The sequence below is a fragment of the Sarcophilus harrisii genome, chromosome 3, assembly GCF_902635505.1.
Source record: "Sarcophilus harrisii chromosome 3, mSarHar1.11, whole genome shotgun sequence".
NCBI classification, from domain to species: domain Eukaryota; kingdom Metazoa; phylum Chordata; class Mammalia; order Dasyuromorphia; family Dasyuridae; genus Sarcophilus; species Sarcophilus harrisii.
The window spans coordinates 422264689-422287140 of NC_045428.1; the positions used below are offsets into that span (position 1 = coordinate 422264689).

Here is a 22452-nt window from a genome sequence, read left to right on the forward strand (position 1 = left end):
TGCCACAAATTAAATTTGTTTACTCTCTATTAAATATATATATGTATATATATATATATATATATATATATATATATATATATATTTAAATTTTATTTTTTATTTTTTCTGTTACATAAAAATCAACTTTTAACATTAATTTACTAAAACTGTGTTCCCGTCTCTTTCTCCCCCTCTTTCTCATTGAAAAGACAAGCAATATGACATGTTATACATGTGCAGTCATGGGAAACATATTTCCACTTAATAGATATATGTTGCAGTCAAAAGCATATGTCACTCAGTGAAAATGAAAAATAAAATGAAACTAAACCTATTTCCTAAAAAAAACAAAAAAAAACATAATTAGTATGTTATCCCAAGTCTATAAAAATAGTATTAGAATCAAAAGAATCTCTTGCAAAAACAATATTGTGGTATAATTATTACCAATAAATATAACCCAGATATAGGAAATTAAAGCAGTCATTCAATTGAACCAGACATCATAGCCAGGAATGGTGTTTTGTTTTTTTTTAAGATACTAATAAATCATAGCATAGACATGAAACAATACAGAAAAAAAAACTGTTTTATCAAACTCTTTTGACACCACTTTTGAGTATAGTTTTCTACATCAGCTAGTGAATCATGAAAGAATGCAGACAAATTATTCATTTTTACATTTAAGAAATATAGAAAATACAATATAGTCAAAATTTAATTATGCTCATATCTAAATATTCACATTTTAAAATAATCATTATAAACTTCCTGTAATCTCTAGGATGAGTCTGCATGAAAACAAATAATTTCTTCCCAAACAAAAAACACTTTAATGGCCTCAACTTTCTTTTATATATTTTTTCTCTTCATATTAAAATGTAAGTTTTATAAGGATAGAGAGTATTTTGCTTTTGTTTTGTATTATTATATCTCAGCACAGTGTTTAGCATGTAAAAAAAAGGACTTGTCAAACACTTTTAAAGTATTCATTCTCTTTTTTTTTTCAGGAAAGTAAGTAGAAAAAAAAAAAGATTTTAATGTTTCCAAATATCCAGATGTTTAGGGTTATACAGATAAAGCATTAAGAAATTTAATGGAACTTTTTAGTTTTGAGATGAAATTTTGTTTTGATAGAGAGAGAAGATAGGATGGTGTAGTACAAGGGTGTCAAACTAAAAAAGAACTGAAATGTTTGACTTCATACTGAGTTAGAAAAAAAACAAGTTAATATCTATTTTAATTGTACTTTTACATATTTTGCTAAACATTTTAAAATTATATTTTAATCTTCATTAGATAACACTGGGATATCATGTGTTCAAGCACTGCCTTGGATTAATATTAGCTTAATGGTCATGACCAAGTCACTCAATTTCTTATCTCCAAGAATATAATCTGAAAAGAAGGTAGCAGTCTGCTTTTGTGAAGGAAATTCTTCATCTGAAATCCCCCATAGTGATTAAATTACGGGTCCTGATTAAAAAACACACACACACACACACACACACAAAGGTAACCAACCACAAAACATCTGTCATCTTCCAGAAACAATCTTGTATAACGACAAAATGTTTCAATTATGCTTCACATTCATGTATAAAATTATAGATAATAAAACTGGGAAATAATTTTTCTTATAATAGTTAAATCACCAACAAATAATGTACTACTGCTAAATAAATGAAAATTTTAGAGGTACCAAACAGAAATCAGAAAAAAATCCCAAAATAAAGACTTTTCTCTAATCCCAAATTTTGTGAAATTGCATAAGACAGTCAAACATAATTTTAAATTATACATTATTTAATGTAGCCTACAATACTAACCTAGAGTTTGTAATCAAGAGGATTGTAAAAAACTTTTCTCAAAACTTCCAGTAGTGTATAATTTCTTAGCATCCACATTTGTAAAGAACTACCATTACACATTTCCACTGTGGTACCTTGGGAGCCATCAATTAGTTTGCTCACTGTGAGACAACCTTGGGTGATTATGTGAAGAATTGTGTGGGTCTACATGACAAAAGGAAGAAAGAATAAATGATGATAAAATAAAGTATAAAACAGTAACAAAAAAATCCTATGATAACATGTAATAATTTTACTGGATAGAATAAAATAAATTTTAATACTAATCATAGTTATATGTATCTGTAAACAAAGAAGTATTAGTTAATTTCAATAGAACAATATCTAATAGCAAAGTATGATTAAGAGTATATCTAAATAACAATCCTCTCTCTCTCTCTCTCTCTCTCTCTCTCTCTCTCTCTCTCTTTCTCTCTCTCTCTCTCTCTCTCTCTCTCTCTCTCTCTCTCTCTCTTTTTCTCTCTCTTGAGGTGGGAGAAGTTTTGATTTTATCAGTATGGGGAACTCCCAGTTGAGGAAACTCTCCCAGATCAGCACTTATAGTCTAAGAGGGTTGCCTAATACAGTGAGAAATGAAGTTATTTATCAAGTTACACAAATAATATGTGTTAGAAGCGGCCACTGAGTACATGTGTTCTTGATTGTGAAGTTGACACTCTAAGCTCTACATTATACACTCACTCATATTGATAAAAAGGTCCAAAAAAAAAAGTTATAATCTGCAATGTTGTAGGATGGAGTTGTATCAATATACAGTACAACCAAAAAGAATTCAAAGTCCAAAGAATGGTTTTATTGGCAGAGCATCAAAACAATTGCTATGCTAAGGAAAACAAAGTTGTCCCTGGGGGCATTTTCATTTCTGGTACCATATTTTCATTGACATAATTGAATAGCCTAGTGTACTGTTATCAAATTTAAATAGAAAGAGGGATTATTGAACAATGAATAATTGATTCCTGCAGGTGTCAATTAACGTAGAAAATTTAGGAACACTGATAATGCCCTAAAATTATATATTTTCATTTAATTTGCAAATATTTCCCACTTACATTTTAATCTAGTGGGCCATACTTAAGTGTGTTGCTGACTACAGTTCAAACCTCTGCTAGATTCATCTGGACTTAAGGATTGCATAGAAAATCTGCATTCTCAAACATGCCCCACAACTTATTGACTCTACTTTCTAAACCACAACTCCACATGGAGAATAGAGACATTGGGATTTTTTGTTCAGTTTTCTGAATAATCCTATTTGGAATTTTCTTGGGAAAGACACTGCAGTGGTTTGCCATTTCTTTCTCCAACTCTTTTTACAGATGAAGAAATGGATGCAAACAGGGTTAAGTGACTTGCCCAGGATTACACAGCTAGTAAGTGTCTGAAGTAAAATTTGAACTCACATCTTCCTAACTCCAGACCTGGCATTTTGTCCTCTATGCTATTGAACTTTCCAAATTGAGACTGGGATAATCTCTAAAGTTCTTTCTATTTTTCAGTTTTCAAATTTCATTTACAAAGAGCTTCACCAGGGGGAATCTGCCTATTGTTGGCATAGGAACTTCCTTATTAGGCAATTTTAGAAAGTAAAAATAACACTTTACTGGGATGAAAGCAAGAAAAATAAAAGTCATGATTTCATTATCCTAAATTAATTGGATTTTTGACTCTAAGTAAAAATATACATGACAACAAAACAAAGGACTTGATGAAATTCGTTAAATGGAAAATTAAACTTTTGGCTCTCAGGATGGTTTTTAATTAGTGACTACAACTTCTCTTGCAGCTACTAACTATTTAATAAATTCTTTTTTAGTGGAGGCTATATACAAGATGTCTTTTTTTTTTTTAACATTTCTTTAAATATTGTAATAAAGACAATATTATGTGAAGGTTCATGCATAGAGCTACAAAGCCAGACAGGTAGAGGGGAAATATGAGAAGCAGATCTTATATAACCAATTTTTGTAATATGATAAAATTGCGATTGTTTCCAAATGGTTTATGATGTTTGGCATTTGAAATTGTGTCTACATTTACCAAATACACATTGAAATAAAAAACATAGTTAATAATGTGGATGTTTAGAAGAAAAAACACAATTTTAATATAACTTTTTAGTTTTCATCTTTTTCTAGCAAGATGGAAACACAAACTAAGGGTGCTTGTGATTCTGTGATCATTAAATGTTTATCAATGCCAGTAAGTTTCTGAAATTGTGAATATACATTCTCTCCTTATCTTAAATGAGGCATCAAGATATCATCCTTTAAGTGGAAAAAAAGCCTGTAGAGGAAGGTTTTGGCTGTGTAATGACTGGATAATAAAGTCTATTGGCATCTTTATTGTTACTACAAAATAAATATGGAAGCAGTTTATTCATGAAGAGCCAAAAGGTGCATAGTTGAGCATATTCCTTTTGGAAACAAAGCAAAGGCCTGGGCCTGAAAGGAGGTTGGAATCCAAATTATGTATTCAATTGTGAACACCCTATTTGTGCACATAAAGAGCAGAAAATGGCTCATAAATATCTTTTAAAGAACTAGACTGCTTGGAAAACAGCAAAAGATGAAATTGAGAGTATTGACACCTACATATCTTTCATACAATGGTTAAAAAGGATTTTTTTGTTGACAATATCAATGCCTCCACAATTGTTACTTTTGAACTTCAGTTTTTAGTAACCTTAGAAGCATAGGACTACAGTTTCAGAGCTAGATAGCACCTTGGAGTTCATATAATAATCCCTAATTTTACTGATGATGAAATTAATGCCCAGAGGGGTTTGGAGATTTATTCAAGCTCACACAAGTAAGTAGTAAGTAGCAAAGAAGACATTTGAATATTTGTCCTCTAGCTTTATATTCAGCCTACTTTCCATTAGTATTGTTATTATAATGCATATATGGACATTAGGAGACTAATATGAATGCTTTTAATTTCTATCTGAAAATTTAAACAGATTTACAATTCAGAATTCATGAACCAGATTTTAGTGCATGAGGAATTGCTCTTTGTTACTACCCATCAGATCAACAAATTGTTATTATGGACCTATTATAAGGAAGATATTCTAGAGACATTAAAATAAAATTGAATATAAATTTGCTTTCAAAGATCTGAGTTGTTATTGGGAGATATTAAGTTCATGGCAATCAGGAATGACAAAGTAGGATATCCACCCTTAATGCGATAGACAGTTATCTGTCCCATGATACAGAATACCCTCACATGCTTAGTAGTTACAAATAAATCTTATAAAGCAACCATAAGTCTAAAATTCATTTATAATATTGTATTAGCACAACCAATTTGAATACTCTAGAACAAATATAAATAAATCAACAACGATCAATTATAATATCAGCATATATTACACAATAAATTTGAATATAAAAGAAGATATGAGGAGTATTATGGTGCCATTTACTATGCAAAGTTGTTGTGAGAATCAAATGAGATAAGATATATAAAACATTTTAAAAATATAGATTCTCATAATATATTAGTCTGCTAATATTTTTGTGTTGTTATTTTACTAAGTATATTCAAAGGTCAAAACCATTAAAACTATGCTTAGTATTTTCAAAAGTATAGAACATGAATACTTCAGTTCTCTCATTTCAAGGTGGAATAGATTCCACATGAATCTTCTATATGTAATTATTTATTGTGTAAGATTTATCTTATTAATATTATATATATATATATATATCTTCTTCCTTAAAACATACTTTTTCCTCAGTAAATGTCACATTAATACCAAAGTCCCTGCTATCATTAAATACTTATTTTATATGATTTCTGAAAGAACTTATGGAAATGTTATTTTCCTGGCATAAAAAGAATGATTTGGTTCCAGGATGTCTACATCAGATAGAACATTTAACTTTAATCATAGGATTTAGCTTAAAACTAGTTCCAATATTTAGCAATTATATAATTCTAGTAACATCATTCAACTGTTCAGTTTCAGTCTCCTTATCTATAAAATGAGGAAAATGAAGAAAACTGAACTAGCTAGTTTAGTGGTATATGAGGAAAGTGTTTTGAAAAATTTTACTTTTTCCTTATTTTATTTTTTCTCAATTACATATAAATATTTTGTAGTTTCACTTAAAAAAAACAATTAAGTTCCAATTTTTTTTCTTTACTTCACCACTTTGCCAGTTCCCTGAGATGACAAAAAAAAATTGATATAATTAAAACATGAAATTCTGAAAAACATATTTCCAAAGTAGGTATATCAAAGAAAAAAAAACATAAGAAAAAACAGAGAAAATAAAGAAATTTTTAACTCCTTTTCTCTGGAGGTGGATATAGTATTTTTCATTCTAAATCCTTTGGGATTGTCTGGGATCATTGTAATGATCAGAAGAGCTGATTCATTTGCAGCTGATCATCATACTATATTGTGGTTACTGTGCACAATATTTTTGGCCTGATCACTGCATTTTGCATAAGTTCAGATAAGTCTTACCAGGTTTTTCTGAAAGCATTCTGCTCATCATTTCTTACAGTACAATAATGTTAGTATTTAGCCATGAATAAATACCACAACTTAATCCAGTCCCCAAGTGATGGGTACTCCTCAATTTTTTTTTTTTTTTGCTGTTGTTGATCATAACACAAAAAGAGCTCTTATAAATATTTTCATACATACTGTTCATTTTTATTTTTCTTTGTTCTCTTTGGAATATAGATCTAACAGTGCTATTTCTTTGTCGAAGGTCACAGTTTTTCAAACTTTTGATTATATTTTAGAATCCTTCTTCCTTCTGGCAACACTGATAAATGTAGGATGATGCCTCATAATTGTTTTAATTTGTATTTCTCTAACCAATAATGATTTAAAGCATTTTTTTCTTATATCACGCTTTTATTTTTTCTTCTGAAAACTGTCTGTTCCTACTCTTTGACAACTCATCAATTGATCAATGCCTTGCATTTTTACAAATTTGATGCAGTTCTCTATGTAGTTGATAAATGACGATTTTATCATAGAAATTTTCCATAAATGCTCTCTCACCCTATTCTGCTTTCCTTCAAATTTCGTGGCATTGGTTTTGTTTTAAAAGAAAAGCTTTTTTAATTTAATGCTATCAAAAGGACTCATTTTCCATTGATAATGTTCTTTATCTTTTGTTTGACCATGAATTCTCTCCATAAATCTGAGAGGTATAATTTTTCATCCTTCCCAATTGACTTATGATATCACCCTTTATGTTTTAATCCTGGACCCCTTTTGACCTCATCTTGGTATGAAGTGTGAGATGTTAGTTTAACTGCTTCAAGGCCTGTTCCTGATTTGTTGGGGGTAGGGCTATGCTGATAAAGTCTGTACTGGAATATGTTCCATTCTCATCCAGGTACAACAGACTTTTCTTGCTGATCTTCTAAGTTATTTTTGGCTTCTGTGGCTTGGAAGATCTGGAAACTGCAACTCCTGCCACTGATTTAGTCTTCAGATTGCTCCTGCAGGCCCTAAAAAGGCCTGTATTCCACTTTCATTCTGGTGCAACAGACCTTTCCTACAGACCTACTAAGTTGACTTGGACTGAAAAATTGTTTCACTCCATTTTTTGGTGAGTTCTACCATTCTAAAATGTAAATAGTGTCATTATTTAAAGATATTTGATAGAGCTTGGTGGGGAGATCAGGGAAATTCCTGCCCTTTTTTAGCCATCTTGGCTCTGTCACATCTTTCAATTTATTGACTTTGAATTCTGTGTTAAAATTGAATTGTCTCCCTGGTATGGAGAGGGCACTATCCCAAACTTTAGGTGTTTCATGTTGATTTCAAAACTATATTTAGCAGTCTATAAGATTTTGGTACCTCCAAAGCAGTATGATCTAAGGTGAATTTTGGTCACTGCTCTTTTGACCTTTGCTCATATATTTGCCTAGCAAAAGACTTTGTTTCACTGTCTTGGCCCTGAAACTGAGATCAGTTCCCCGATCTTCTACAGTGAGTCCAAGGTCCCTATTCCCTTTTGAGTAATCACAAGCACTTTTCTCCACCCTGTTCCTGTTATAATAGAGTCTCTGTTATCTTTGGAGCCAATTCTCTTCACCCTTTGTGACCCAGAACTGTATCTGAAAAGTAAAACAATGTCCTAAATTCTGTGCCTGCAAATGATCTGTTGTAATTAATTTCTTTTTTATCAATTGTTCAATCCCTTTACTTTCTATAGGCTGAAATCTCCCCAAATTGTCATTGTTGCAGCCACTACCAAAGCCTGCTGATACCGTTGTGGTGTAACCTATATTGTACTCCTGGCCCAAACATCACCCTAGTGAGACAGCCCTTTCTTTCTGAATTCTTAAATTGTTACATCTAGAAAATCAACTTTATATTGCCTATGTTAAGGAAGTAACAATTATAAGAAGCAAGTAAACCAAAAGAGAAATAAGCAAAACTAAGGGCTTTTATGGGCAGCTATGTATGGTTATATAACTGAATCACTCAGAACCTGAAAAAAGTTCTGGAAGCTATTGTTTATAACAGTTGAGACACTTTCCCTGTGGGAAATTGAATGGCTATCATCTATGTGATGGCTATAAATGGCTAATGACTATAAATCAATGTGAAATCAGCAGATATTTGTTGAGAACAGAATATTAGACAACCAGTCTGTGACAGTTCTATTTACCTAATAGTTATCATGTACACATATGCATACATATATGCACACATATGTGTTCAAGACACATATATTTGTATAACATGCACACAAAACATACTTTGTGCATATATATGCATACATGTATGTACACAATGCACACATACATATATATGGAATCTTGTTTCCTCCATTAGAAGTGAGCTCCATGAGGGCAAGTATTATTTTTGCTTTTGTTTTTAGATGTCAGGCACTTCACACTATTCTTGGTAACTAGTAACTGGATAAGTAAATATAAAATCTTGTTGCCTACCACCGAGACCCAAATGAGGGCAATGAAGAATTATAAATAATACTTTTCTTTTGGGTCAGGATAATCTTGGTTGAAATCTGAGCTGTAACACTAAAGTTGTGACTTGTTCAAGTATTTTAACCTCTACATACCTTAGGCAACTCCTTAATATTTATCTGCTATTTGATCAGAGGTGAGTATGAATTTATGTTGGAGAAGAGAATCACTATACTGACAAAATTACAAACTCTTCTATAGCATTTTTTTAAAAAGTGATACTGGATACCAATTATCCTGATGTTTAAGGTACATTTTAAAAAAAGATAATCATTTCTCAAAAAGCAAATGCTGATATGTTTTTTCTGTTTTTAAAACATACATTTTCAAAGTCTGCTTTCATAATCTATCAGACTTTAAGATAACTACTGAAACCACTTCAAAGTCTGATAAAGAAGACAATTTGAGGATTGAAAAAATTATTCTAGTTGTTTAGAATTAGGTCTTGTCAATATATTCAGAAATATATTTTTAAAAGTTGGATAGGATATTTTTGGTTATTTCATTGAAGAAATGAATTCTCTTCAATGAAATTATTGCATTGCTGATTTATATCAGTTACACTGAAAGTAATGATTGAAATAGTGTAATGGTTCCATGATTGCATATATTATTGAAAACAAAAAGAATAAGCCTGAGAAGTACTAAAATCAATAGCAAATATTATTTTCTTCTCTGTACTTTAGTTGCATGATAAAACACAAAAAAGCATATTATTTTAATGAAATTTTGATTGCACATATTTAATCATATTCCTTCAACACATTAAATGGCATAGTTAGTAGAAGAAAAATGGTATGGTGAAAACTCTAGTTGGCATTTTTATCCATAATAGACATTAAAGGTATTGTTGAATTTTCAGTATTCCATCCAAAAACAGATTCCATAGCAGATCATAACTATGACTATCATGAAGACAAATTTAGAAAAGTAAAACTTTACTAGTTCTATAGACTAGAATACCAGACTACACATAGGGAAATTAAGTAACTGGGATTTAACTGGCTGGTTCTAAATCACTTACCTTAAAGTTATATTCCCATTTACCCGCATACTTATAGACACAAAAGAAAAGTGGAAAAATGTCAAGCAATGACTAAATATAGCTTCCCAATTAGAATTTAAACACATAATCATTAAAATGTTTTTAATCACAATAGATATTTGAATTAAATTAAAAATTATTTTGCCAATATAAGAAACTTATTTGTTATAACTGGATTTCTAGACCAAGTGCTCATGTTTACTACATGAAAAACAGGGTGTACATATACATACATACATATATGTTTATATATATGTATGTATGCATATATACATATAATCTTGTGTTTGTTAAATTCTACTGAGTTGCCTGTATGTTTACAAAGAAATATCATTAAATGCAATTATTGTAATAAAATATACATTTTAAATGGGTTGGAACAGTTTTACAATCCTTTTCAAACTGAGGAAACAAGGAGCTTTCAATACAATAGAACAGTGGAAATGGCTGGCTTTTATAACTCAGCTGCATCAGTCTTTTTTTTTAAAGTTTTTAGAATTCACATACAACATTCTAGGTACTAGAGCAGTAAGACATGAAAGTGATTTACATTAGATTTAGGAAAGATAGGAATCCTATGATATTATAAGCTGCAAAGTAACAGATTTTTTTTTTTTCTGAAATTTTATTTCTCTTAGGGTAACTACAAGTGATCTGAATTCAAAATGGTGAAATTATAATTTGTATTATTATTCCTTCTTTCTCAAATGCCACTATCATTTTATGAGTTCTCTCTCCATCATATCTCTCAAAGTGCCATCTCCATTTTCCTCAGATCCCTTATTCCTTCAATTGTAATTGTCTCCAAACTAACCCTTTACTTCTAGCTTCTCCCTTTTCAAATTTATCTTTCATGCAGCTGCTAAAATAAACCTCGTAATGCATTTATCTATGTTATTTCCATGTAAAAAATAATTAGGGGCTCCATACAAGATAAAATACCAATTCCTTAGCATAACACTAAAGACCAAATACAATATCTATTCTCTCAATACTTTCCCTTCTGGTTCTTTTTCATCACTGAATCTCTAGGACAGCATTTTATATATAGTAAATTTTAACAAATATTGAATGAAATAAATTGAATATGGGATACTTTAGAACTCAGAATCTAAGAACTAAACTTTTTGCTTTGTCATTTAAGAAAAGATACCAATAAAGAGAAAAAGCTAGTATTTTAAAGTATGTTTCCAGTCAAATATACATTAAGATATATTAAATTTAAAAAGAGATGCAATCAGATGTGCAACCAATTATACTATGAATATATAGTGCTGAAATTTTGAGGCAATGAGGCCATATTGAGAGTGGCTTTGCAATTGTTTATTTACATAAACAGAAAAAAATTTGTTATTAAACATTTTTCTCAATATTAAGGGAAGGAAGCAGCACTAGTGAACAGAACTTGGCAATAACAAGAAAAATCGAGTAAAACATTTCAAACTTTGGTGATATTGTTCTTTTGGAAAGCTATTATTTTCATCAATTGTGTAGTTGTAAGATTCCCACCATTCTCACTTTTACAAATTGCTCTCAGATAAATAGCCCTAGGTAATTAAAATAATAAAGAGAATTAAGGCTACTAATTGATTCATATGAACTTCCATGAATTATCTGAGGAGATCAAACCATGTTCCAGGGTTGGATGCAATCATTATACCACCATTTGCAAACAATGGCATCTTTAGAAACTCGAATGTAAACTTTATGGTCCCTACATTAATGAATGTCAAACTGAAATAGAAACAATTTTTTGTGGCTGCATATTAATTTAGAATTCCACAAAGTTAAGTATTATCTATGTTGTGTTCAAGCTGCAATTTAGAGTTTTGCTACTACTCTGTAGCCTGATTCAAGACATGTTTTTTCTAATGGTTTCCTTGTTTTCGTGTCTTGCTAGCTATTGATGCTTAGAATGGTAAACAAAGCTATCTTTCTGGGTGGAGCTACAATGGTAGAATGAAACCAGGAAGCAGTTCAAACTTTACTAGTTTTCCTTGAAACCAATTCTCTGAACAGATTCTGATGGAATGAAACAATTCTCTACATCAATAAAGATTAGAAGGACTTCAAGAAAGGTGAGTCTACCTAGGATGAAAGGGGAGGGAGGGGGGTCACCCCAGCTGAGATGGTGTTTTGGAAAGCAATAAGAGGGCCAAGAAAAAGGAAGGAAAGAAGGAAGTATAAGAAAAGGTAAGCCAGAAAGAGAAAGCCTTAACTATAGAAAGCTAATATGGTAACAGAGAAGACAAAAACACCAACTCAAAAGAGGACAAAAATGCCCAAAGGGAAATCTCAATAGGTATTATAAATTGGTCTCAAGCCTAAATAAAGAATTTTAAAAGGCAAATAAAGAGAGGAAGGAAAAAATAGGCAAAAGAAACAAAATGTATGCAACAAAGAGTCAACAACTTGGAAAAGGAAGGGCAAAAATTAACTTAAGAAAACAATTCCTTAAAAAACACAACTGGCCAAATGCAAAAGAAAAAAAATGAGGAAAACAACTATATGAAAAGTATAATTAATCAAATGCAAAAAAAGATACAAAAGCCAACTGAAAAAATCATACATTAAAAACTATATTGGGGCATATGAAAGCTAATGACTCTAAAAGACATCAAGAATCAGCCAAACAAACTAAAAAAGAATGAAAAAATGGACAGAAATGTAAAATACCTTATTGGGAAAATAGCCTATTTGAAAAATAGATTCAACAGAAACAATTTAAAGATGAGTGGTGTACTTGAAGTCCATGAGCAAAAAAGGAGCCTGCACAGCATTCTTTAAGAGATCTTCAAGGGAAACTGTCCTAATATACTAGAAGCAGAGGGCAACTTTGTCATTGAAAGAATACATTGATCACCTCAAGAAAAAGATCCCACAAAGAAACCCCCAAGAAACATTATTGCAAAACTCCGGTACTACAATCTCAAGAAAAAAATACTGCACTGTCAGACAAAAACAATTCAAGTATCAAGGAACAAGAGTCAGTATTACCCAGGATCAGTCAGCTTTTACAAAAAAAGGTTCAGAGGGCCTGGAATACCACATTCCAGAAGTCAAAAGAGCTGGGATTATAACCAGGAACCAACTATCCCTCAAGACTGAGCATTATCTTTCAGAGGAAGAGATGGGTCTTCAATAAGGTAAGGAATTTTCAATCATTTCTATTGAAACGACCAGAACTAAACATAAAATTTGTTCTTCAAACACAGCACTCAAGAGAAGTATAGAAAGGTAAACAAGAAAGAAAAAAAATAATGTATTATTTAATGGTTAAATTGTTTACATCCCAGTTGGGAAAACTAATACTTGTAACTCTCAAGAGCTGTATCTTTTATGAAGGTAGTTAGAGGAAGAATGTATAAACAGAAGTTGTGGATGTAAATTAACTCTGATGTGATGGTAACAAAGTTATCTTTCTCGTGGCATTTGTCAAGGAATCTTAAAAGATTTAAAAATTTGGTTATTAAACATGTATCCTGTTGGAATAGAGTGAATGGATGAAAAAACACATTTAATAACTTTCCCAAGCTGGGAATGCCAAAACAAAAAATGAAGGTAATTCCTAACCTCAGAGAGTTTTTCAAATATGAGACATACATATTGGGAAATTGTGACCAGAGAAGAGAATTCTGGTGAACAGAGTTTAAAGTATGAACAGAAAAATACAAGAATAAATTCACATACTCTTTCCAGAAGCCATAGGTAGATTAATTTGATTTGGTCACAGAATTGTAAATTGGGAGACTGAGGAGTGAGTTATACATGATAGTAAGGCAGTTGGTAAAAAATATGGCAAAAGAATCTAGAAAATTATTGTTTGAACTGATGGCCTGAAATAAGGGATCTTAGATAAGTGTCTTATGAATCAGGACTTTTGGGTTTCCAAATTGGGAGCTTTTTAATTGAAATTTCATGACTACTCAGTAAATATAGGTCTAGCAAGCTATATAGAAAAGTAAAAGTAAATGAGGATTGAAAATTTCCCAGGTTATGATATACAATTGGATAAAAGGGTTTTGGATTACTTTATCAATGCATATTCCTTGAACTGCAATTCAGATGGACAGTGACTGGGCAAGGTTGTATAGGAGGAAGAAAGAGGACTAGATGTTATTTATAAAATTATAATTTTTTTCAATTAAATAATAAATTACATACATAAAACACTACATTAAATTAATGTCTTAACGTAGGTGTAAATTGCATTTAAGTGAGGTAAAGTTGCATAAAATTGTCAACCATAGCTTCCTGAATTATTGAAATCTGATGTCAGGACAAGTCAAGATGACTGGTGATGGACTGGGATACAATGGATGACCTAGGTCTTTGATTTTGGACCCCACTCTGAGTAGTACACATAGTCTGCTTCAGCTGCCTTCATGGTCCTTAAAACACATTGTTCTTATTCACTCATTCTTCTAGGAATGTCTTTGCCCATTTGATTTAGATATGTCCCTAATGGATTAGCATATTTAAGACATGTTACTTTCACTTGATATATTTTAATCCATCTATCTAGATCATTTACCAGGTTGTAACTATTAATGTTACAAATTAAAGCCCCATGTAAGAGTTGGATGAATCAATTGAACATTAGAAGTAGATGAGCAGCCCTGAAAAGGACTTGGTAACCCCTCACACCAAAACTTTTAGTTTTCCTGAACATCCCATACACATCTTGGCATCCTAGACATATAAGGATTTGGATATATAAAGCATTGTCACTGGTTCTGATGGCATTTAGTTTTCTTGAGGTAGTCTGTTGTAATCAACCAGTAGTGTAAGAGAGAGTGTGGCCTCATGGATAGAGTTGGAATTGGGATCAGAAGGAGCTTGTTCAAGTTCTACTGCTGACATGTTTGTGTTGTATAAAACCTAGACATGTCACTTAATACTTTAGTATCCTCAAGCAACTCACATAGATTATTTATAGAACAATTGCATATCTGTTTTGGTAAAGGGGCTTTTCTTAGGAGGAAACACCTATACCAATGAAATCACAGTTTGAATTTATCCCTCTCCAACTGACAATTAGTGAGATGTTATAGAATCTGAATTTAAAATATAACTACAAAGATGTGATCTGCTGTTGAAAATTATTTGAAAAACTTGTTTCCTTTTCATGTGTTCATCAGGAATATTTTTGGACAAGTTAATAGCAGAACAAGGACAAGACAAGATCAGCCTAGCAATTATCAAAGGAAGAAGCCAAGGAGAAGGAAAATGAATATTTCCCAGATTGTGCCATTCAGTTGGATGGGCCTCCCATTGAGTTAGCTCTCTTTGATAAGCACTGCAGATGGACAGTGAGTAGCCCAGGGTTGAATAGAAAGGAGGAGAGTAGGCTGGATTGGTTTTAAGAAACTATGCAGTGCTTTCAATGATTCCAAGCTGCTGTTTGCCATCAAAGCCCATTTAAAAAATAAAACAACAATATTCTCTTTTAACATCAATATCAGCTGTTCATGTACCACAGTATCAGAAAAATTGCTTGATATCTTCTGTAGAAATAATAGTCATATATTATTTGATACATGATAAGTATATATCTTTTAAGAAAAAAAATTCCAAAATTATGCACATATTAAGGCCATGTTTAATGAAGATCTGAGAAAAGAATAAGCAGAGTTTTTACAGGTTATTCCTTGTTGATGTCAAGATGCTCCAGATAAAAGAAGAGTACAAGATCTTTTTATAGATAACAACCAGAGAGATAATATTATTTGGCAATCCTCTGAATATAAATTAAGTAATATGTAAAATAAGTGGACAGAAACTTGCCAATTGCTGATGTAATGAAATATTATTCTGTGCTAATTTAAAATGTAGAAGGTTCTTTTGTGGAGAATAAAAAAGATGATCATATTCAGGCATGACATTCTATTGATTTCATTGGGCAGTTACATATTACAGCTACAACTTAATAAATTTCATGACTACTCAGTGAATTTAGGTCTAGCAAGCTGTATAAAAAGATAAAGTAAATGAGGATTGAATATTTCCAAGGTTATGATATACAATTGGATAAAAGGGTTTTGGATTACTTTATCAATGCATATTCCTTGAATAGTCAACACAGATGGAAAGTGACTGGGCTCAAGATTGTATAGGAGGAAGAAAGAGGGCTAGATGTTATTTAGAAAATGATAAAATTTTTTCAAAGACTTGGCATTGCTCCCTGTTCCTAAAAGTCACCTTTTAAAATACTAATGTTTTTTCTCACTGTTGTAACACAATTATGGATCATGGAAAATTGTATGTCTCAAAATTTAAGGTGATACAAATGTCAAAGGGGGAATTTATGGTTAGTGTAAGTAGTCCACAATTTGCCAATGCTTATTTACATGTGAGATGGCATAAAAAGACATTGTCAAGAATACATATGCCTGGAAAATAAAGCATGTTGATCATGACATTTTTGTTTTCGTTCAATTGTTTCAATTATATCTGACTCTTTATGATCCCTTGAGATTTTCTTGGCAAAGAGACTGCAGTGGTTTGCCACAACTTTCTCCATATCATTTATGGGTTTAAATGGTTTCCCAGCATTACAAGGTTTGTGTCCAAGATCATATTTGAACTCATGTCTTCCTGACTCCAAGCCCAGCATTCTATCCTCTGTGACCCCAGCTGCCTTACTCATATGGCACTAATGAGTAACAACATTTAAGCAACTTCAATGTTTTACTGGAGAACATAGTATCAGAAGATCTAAACTAAGTCTTCAAATAACATGAATAAAAATTATATAAGATAATAATGAGTTATTTGCAAAAATTAAAGGAAATGGTATCATCAAGATTGTAAAACCACTGAAATATCAAATCAATATTCTCAAACTATATTAATATAACCTATGGTTACTATTATATATATAATATATAATTTGTATATATAATAACTATAATAAATATTATTTCTCAACTTTTCAGTAAAAATATCATTTGCTCACATATTCTATATACTTTACAACTAGTATTGGGGAATGACCAATAATTTATGGATCAGAAATAAAATAGAGGGAAATGGAAATGGGAATTCTATCAGCCCAGATTTTGTAAGAAAGGTAAGTAGGAGAAAAGATGTGACTTAGTACAAGATGTCCTTTTATGCTATTTTATAGAAATATCATCATGAGCTCTCATTATCCTATCTACTAACTCTTATATTTTAGGATGAAAATGGAGATATTAGGGGAAAAAATCAGGTCAAGTACTCAAAAAAACAGTGAACAAACAAGTTTTATGATTGTATGCTTTCTCAAGTATTTTTTAACATCTTTCTTTTTTTTTCCCAGCTGGGATAGTTATAAAAAGAGGAACTAAGACTTATCTCTATCTAAGCAGTCTGTGGGCAGGAATTTGACAGAAAATAGAGAACAGTAGAATCAAGGAGTCTGTTTTCATCTGCACTAAGTGAGTCAAATTCCATATCAAAAAAGAATATAATACAATACTCAGCCCAACCAGGACTCATTAAGAATTTTTTTCATGATAATGATGATAATTATGACAAATGATGAAGAATAAAAAATTGGGAAAGGCAACTAGTGAAAGAGAGATAATATGATAGAAAAAGGAGATTCCATGTTATAGGCCAGAACTCTGAACTTGAAACAAAGGATTCCTTACAAGGTACTAAGTCAGTGGAATTGATAGAGACAATAGTTATCTAAATTAGCATGGTTCAGTATGATTGCTTTAATCCTACAAGATGTCATGGCCCAGAACTTGAAACAAGGTACTTAGTAGAATTGAGGAGACATTGGTTAAATCTAGTTCACCATTGATTTAATCCTACAACAAATAATGGTTTCCTAGTGATACAATGATTGGTGTAAACTCAGTGTGTAGCATAGAAGCTAGAAGCCTGTCAGGGAGATTCAGAGATTCAGAGACAAGCAGACAGAATGCTAGAGGCTGAAGACTGGAGCACAATCCCTTGGACTTAGATAGATTCATCCCGTCTCATACCACCTTGGTGACAGGCTCTCCTCCTTCACTTCTTCACTGAAACCAAGACTTCAGAAGGCCCCCAGAAAACTAGCTGAGCTCCAAGTGAAGGAAATAAGACTTTGAATGAGACAATAAAGTATTTGGACTTTAACACCTGGCTATACTTGTGATGATTAGTGAATTGAACTGAAGGCTGCCTCCAGAGAACCCAAGAAAACCTCAACAGAGAACATTACATTTTAGAGAGAACATTATAATCCCAGGATACATAGAGGAAAACAAGGGGAACTTGTATCAGTGTATACTGAATTATATTTTGATATTCTTTGATTCCAAATATAATGGAGAAACATTTAATAGCTTAAATGTATGATAAAATCATCTAAGTATTAGTCCAGACAACAACATAGAAGTATCGTCAAATCACAAAATAATTTAGGTAACCACATTAAAACAACCCAGTATTAGTAAGTCAAGATGACATTTTTAAAAAAATTGAATAGAAAAACATTTCAAAATATAATTTCATCAACCACTCAAGATCCACGTATTTTTTAGTCACAGAGTTTTGGCCACCAGTTTTTTTGTGAATGAAAACTTCTCCAGTACAATTTGTCCAACTCTGGTTTATTAGTAGCCTGAAAAAGTTGAATTTATTTCTCTTTTTAGATAAATCACTAACCACTTAATTAAATGGAAAATTTTGAAACGTAGAACTATTTATTTTCCTAAGTAAAAAGAAGTGAAAGGAATGAAATAGTTTTTATTCAGCATCCTCAGACAAATGTTATTTCTTTTTTATTAGCTCCATCTGATGGTTGATTTCACTTTTACACATTTCTTGGCTATAAATTTCACCAGTGTAATTTTGTTACGTTTGTTTTTCCTCCTCTCCTTCATTCTCTTTCTATTTCACTCTTTTGTTAATCCTACTGAAGATACATGTTCTAATGCAACTGTCATGATTAGTAGGAGTGAGGGATACATATTGGCAAAGGGAATAATTCTGAAAAAAATAAAATTTCAAGTATTATTTGTGTGTTCAATTCAACACAAATATCAGTTAGCACAATAATAGAGAATGTATATGATACTGTGGGAAAAGACTCTAATACTGGCTATTGTTTCCTTTGTCAATTTCCATATTTCTTCATCAGAGCCTCCACAATATCCACTAAATAGCCTAATTTTTAAATGCTCATTATAATACCTTGATTATGAAGATCAATAGTGATAATATTTGGGAAAGCTGTTTGTAATCATAATGCATACATTATGTGAAGATATTTTAAAAACTATGCAGTGATAAGTATACCTTATATTAAATCATTTTATAAGTTCTAGATCTATACAAAAATCTAGAAGAAATAGTGTATCAAGAAGCACTGTATATAAAGAAGTAATATTTGGAAATAACTTTGTAAGTCATAGAATGATACTCAAATGATAGCCATAATCATTATCCTATAATTAACAGCACAAAATTTGTCAAAAATACAATCCAGATAACCAAACTGTAGACTGTACAGGTAGAGACATGGAACTATTGCAATTAGTTTTAAAAGGCATTTCTTGCTGTGACTTTGTCAAAGACAGCATACAATTAGTTTATGATGACAAGTAAAGTCAGATATTTAGATCAAATTTTAAATAAATAATGCCATGCTTCTCTGGTTGAAATTTTTGGCTTATGGATATATGTGTAAAAAAGAGACTTATGATATTCTAACAAAAAGTTGCACTTGTATCAGTTGCTGAACATAGAGTCTGTAGACAAGGACACAGGATTTGCCTTTATCTCTTGCTTTGCTCTCAGATAATAACGAATACATCTTCTTTTTGTATTTCTTGTTTTTATTATTAAATAATATAAGAAAAAAAGAGTTATAATACCAAAAAAGAACACTTTCTAGGAAATAAGAAAAATCTACAAAAATCTTAACAATCAATCCTGTTCTTTTTGCTGTTTCTTAAACAAGACATTCCATTGACCAACTCTGGGTCTTTTCAGTTGCTAGAAATGATGTGTGTAATTGTGTTCTTTCTCATTCCCATCCCCTGATGTCTTTCTAATCTCAGCTAAACTTCCATCTTCTATAGGAAGCCTTTTCTAAATCTTAATTTGGTGACTTCTCTCTGGTGATTTTTTCCTATGTATTTTATATATGTATATATAAAGTGCAGTGTATCCCAACAATTTTTACCTTTAATAACTTCAGAAATTTAAATTATTTGAAAGTTAATATCAATTTCTTTTTATACTTAGTGAGTTTGATAAATTTTGAGTAATAAATTTTTAATTTTAACAAGATGAGTTACCCTGCCATGATTTATTGTGTACATGACACTTTCTTAGACTGGTAGATAAAGTCCTCTTACCTGCTCAGTTTAGTTACCTGATCTATCTCAATTATACTTTTTCTTGAGGGGACAAATTCACACTGACAATATTTATCAATATCTTCTTTGGATAATTTTAAGACTTAGACTACAAATGCAATCTTTTCACATATTGCACAAGGATTGATGAAAGCTTTTGCAGTTTGAAAATCTAGTAGTGAGATGGAGCACAAGATAATGATTATTTTGAATTTTAAAAAGAAAGATAATATTTTAAAATTTTAAATAATTAAAATTTCAAAATGTTTAGTATGTTTTCTATTAAAGTTAAAAACTTAAATATAAGTCTTTGGAATACCCTGAATAGTGAACTAGATTGGATTATTACTGGGTCTCTTTCACACCTAATGGGAAACCCTCCTTTCAGATATTATCTTTGAAATTAATTGACCTAATTTGTAAGGGATAAATAATTAATCAATTTTAGGTTTCTTAGCTAAAGTAGATTCAGTCAGAAAAGAATACATGATATTTGAACCTCTCTTAGATTTACTTTCAATCTTGTTCCAGTAAAGAAGGCCTAGATTTAGAAGTAAGTATATTTTCTTTGGTCCTTCAGTAAGTGTTACAATAACAAGGAGAATTTATCCATGTTCATGAAAGCATCTGGAATTATGGAAATTACTTTGCTTACTCTCTCAGTCCCTGAATGATAAAATATGTTACCATTTCTGTTCTGGTCCCTAGAATTGATTCTTTTTTTCCCCTTAGGCAATTGAGGTTAATCTAGGGTCATACAGCTACGAAGTGTTCAGTGTCTAAGACCAGATTTAAACTCAGGTCATCCTGACTTCAGGGCTGGTGCTCTAACCACTGCGCCACCTGGTTTCCCCTAGAATTGATAATTCATATTGCCTTTTCCATTCTCTCCTTAGCATTCTACAAAACTACCTATTAGAAAAATATTTAGCTTCTTTATTATTCTGGACTACCATATTTGTTACGTTCCCTGTAGAGGTTTGAAGAACCAAGGATATGAGACTTAGCTCTAAAATCCATTTTTCAAAGCCTCGCTTCCCATGTTACTTTCAAGACAAGGCCTACTAAAATTAATTTCCCCTTTTTTGGGCAAATCTTTAAGTGTAGTAGAGATGCTTTGGAAATACTAGACATACTTTGAATCCAGTAAATAATCAATAGAATTTCCTGGCCTTAATACTTTTTCTATTTATCTCCTTATATTCAGGTTAAGTCATTCTTAAAGGCTCCTTTCTTGGGTAGTTTTAGTTAATAGAAGGAAAATGTACCTCAGATATACCATAAAGAATAATAGAATCTTAAATCTACCAATTAGTTAAAGTTTACTTATAACCACAAAGATATTATGAACATCAATAATTATAGTGTATTTCTATACACATATGTATATATGTGTGAATGCATGTATATACATGTATACAAATATATATATTCACATATGTATATATGTATCTATACATATATGTTTCATACATTTAGAAATGATAGCTTAAAGTAAATAGTTAATGTAATGCTTTAACTCATATATTTAAAAATAATTAAAATTAAGAACATGACATACCTCAGCATCATATTCCCAGAGCTGATTTCCTCTCATATGGTGACATTTTAACATGATAACAGGTCCACTGAGTCTAGAAACATCTAAGCAGAAATCATCAGTACGTATTTCCTTTTCAGCAGTGTATGAAAATACCTATAAAAGTGAAATACAATTTAAAAAAAGAATTAACATCTGTTCATGTCAGTTAATGATCTATGGAATTTCTAATTCTGTAAAGAATAATTTTATTGTAATTAAACTGTTCAAAGAAAAATGTTGCTATTCTATAACATGAAAAGTTAATTTTATGCCATACATCTGGGGAAAAAATGGATTATGGCCAACTCAAGTGATCATTATAGTTTTCCATGGCTATTTCACTATCTTGATTTTTCATAGCTCAGTCAATAAATCAGAGAAATATTGCCAATGACCTTGGATTTATTATAGTGATAAGTTCAACTATACTTTGAACTATGAATACTTTTTTTCTCCTGCTTTTTTTCTTAAAGAAGTAATGCATTTAAATGATTTGAGAAATTTTTTAGGAACTATGGTATTTTTCACTAAAAAATATACAACATCATTATTTGACAGAATGCCAAATAATTAACCAGCAAGCAATTATTAAAGCCTACCATATACAAAGCACTCTACTAGACACTGGACATAAAAATTTATTGAAAGAAACAATTGCTG

General features: G+C 31.1%; 1 protein-coding gene across 2 annotated transcripts in view; it reads right to left on the minus strand.

Moving 5' to 3' along the window:
• The window catches only part of GALNT13 (polypeptide N-acetylgalactosaminyltransferase 13), a 577778-nt gene that overhangs the window by 16172 nt on the left and 539154 nt on the right, over positions 1 to 22452 (minus strand). For both annotated transcript variants that reach the window (XM_031960655.1, XM_031960656.1), the window contains one exon: positions 21772 to 21906. In XM_031960655.1, the coding sequence (XP_031816515.1) occupies positions 21772 to 21906 (135 nt within the window). The remainder of the gene's footprint in view (positions 1 to 21771; positions 21907 to 22452) is intronic.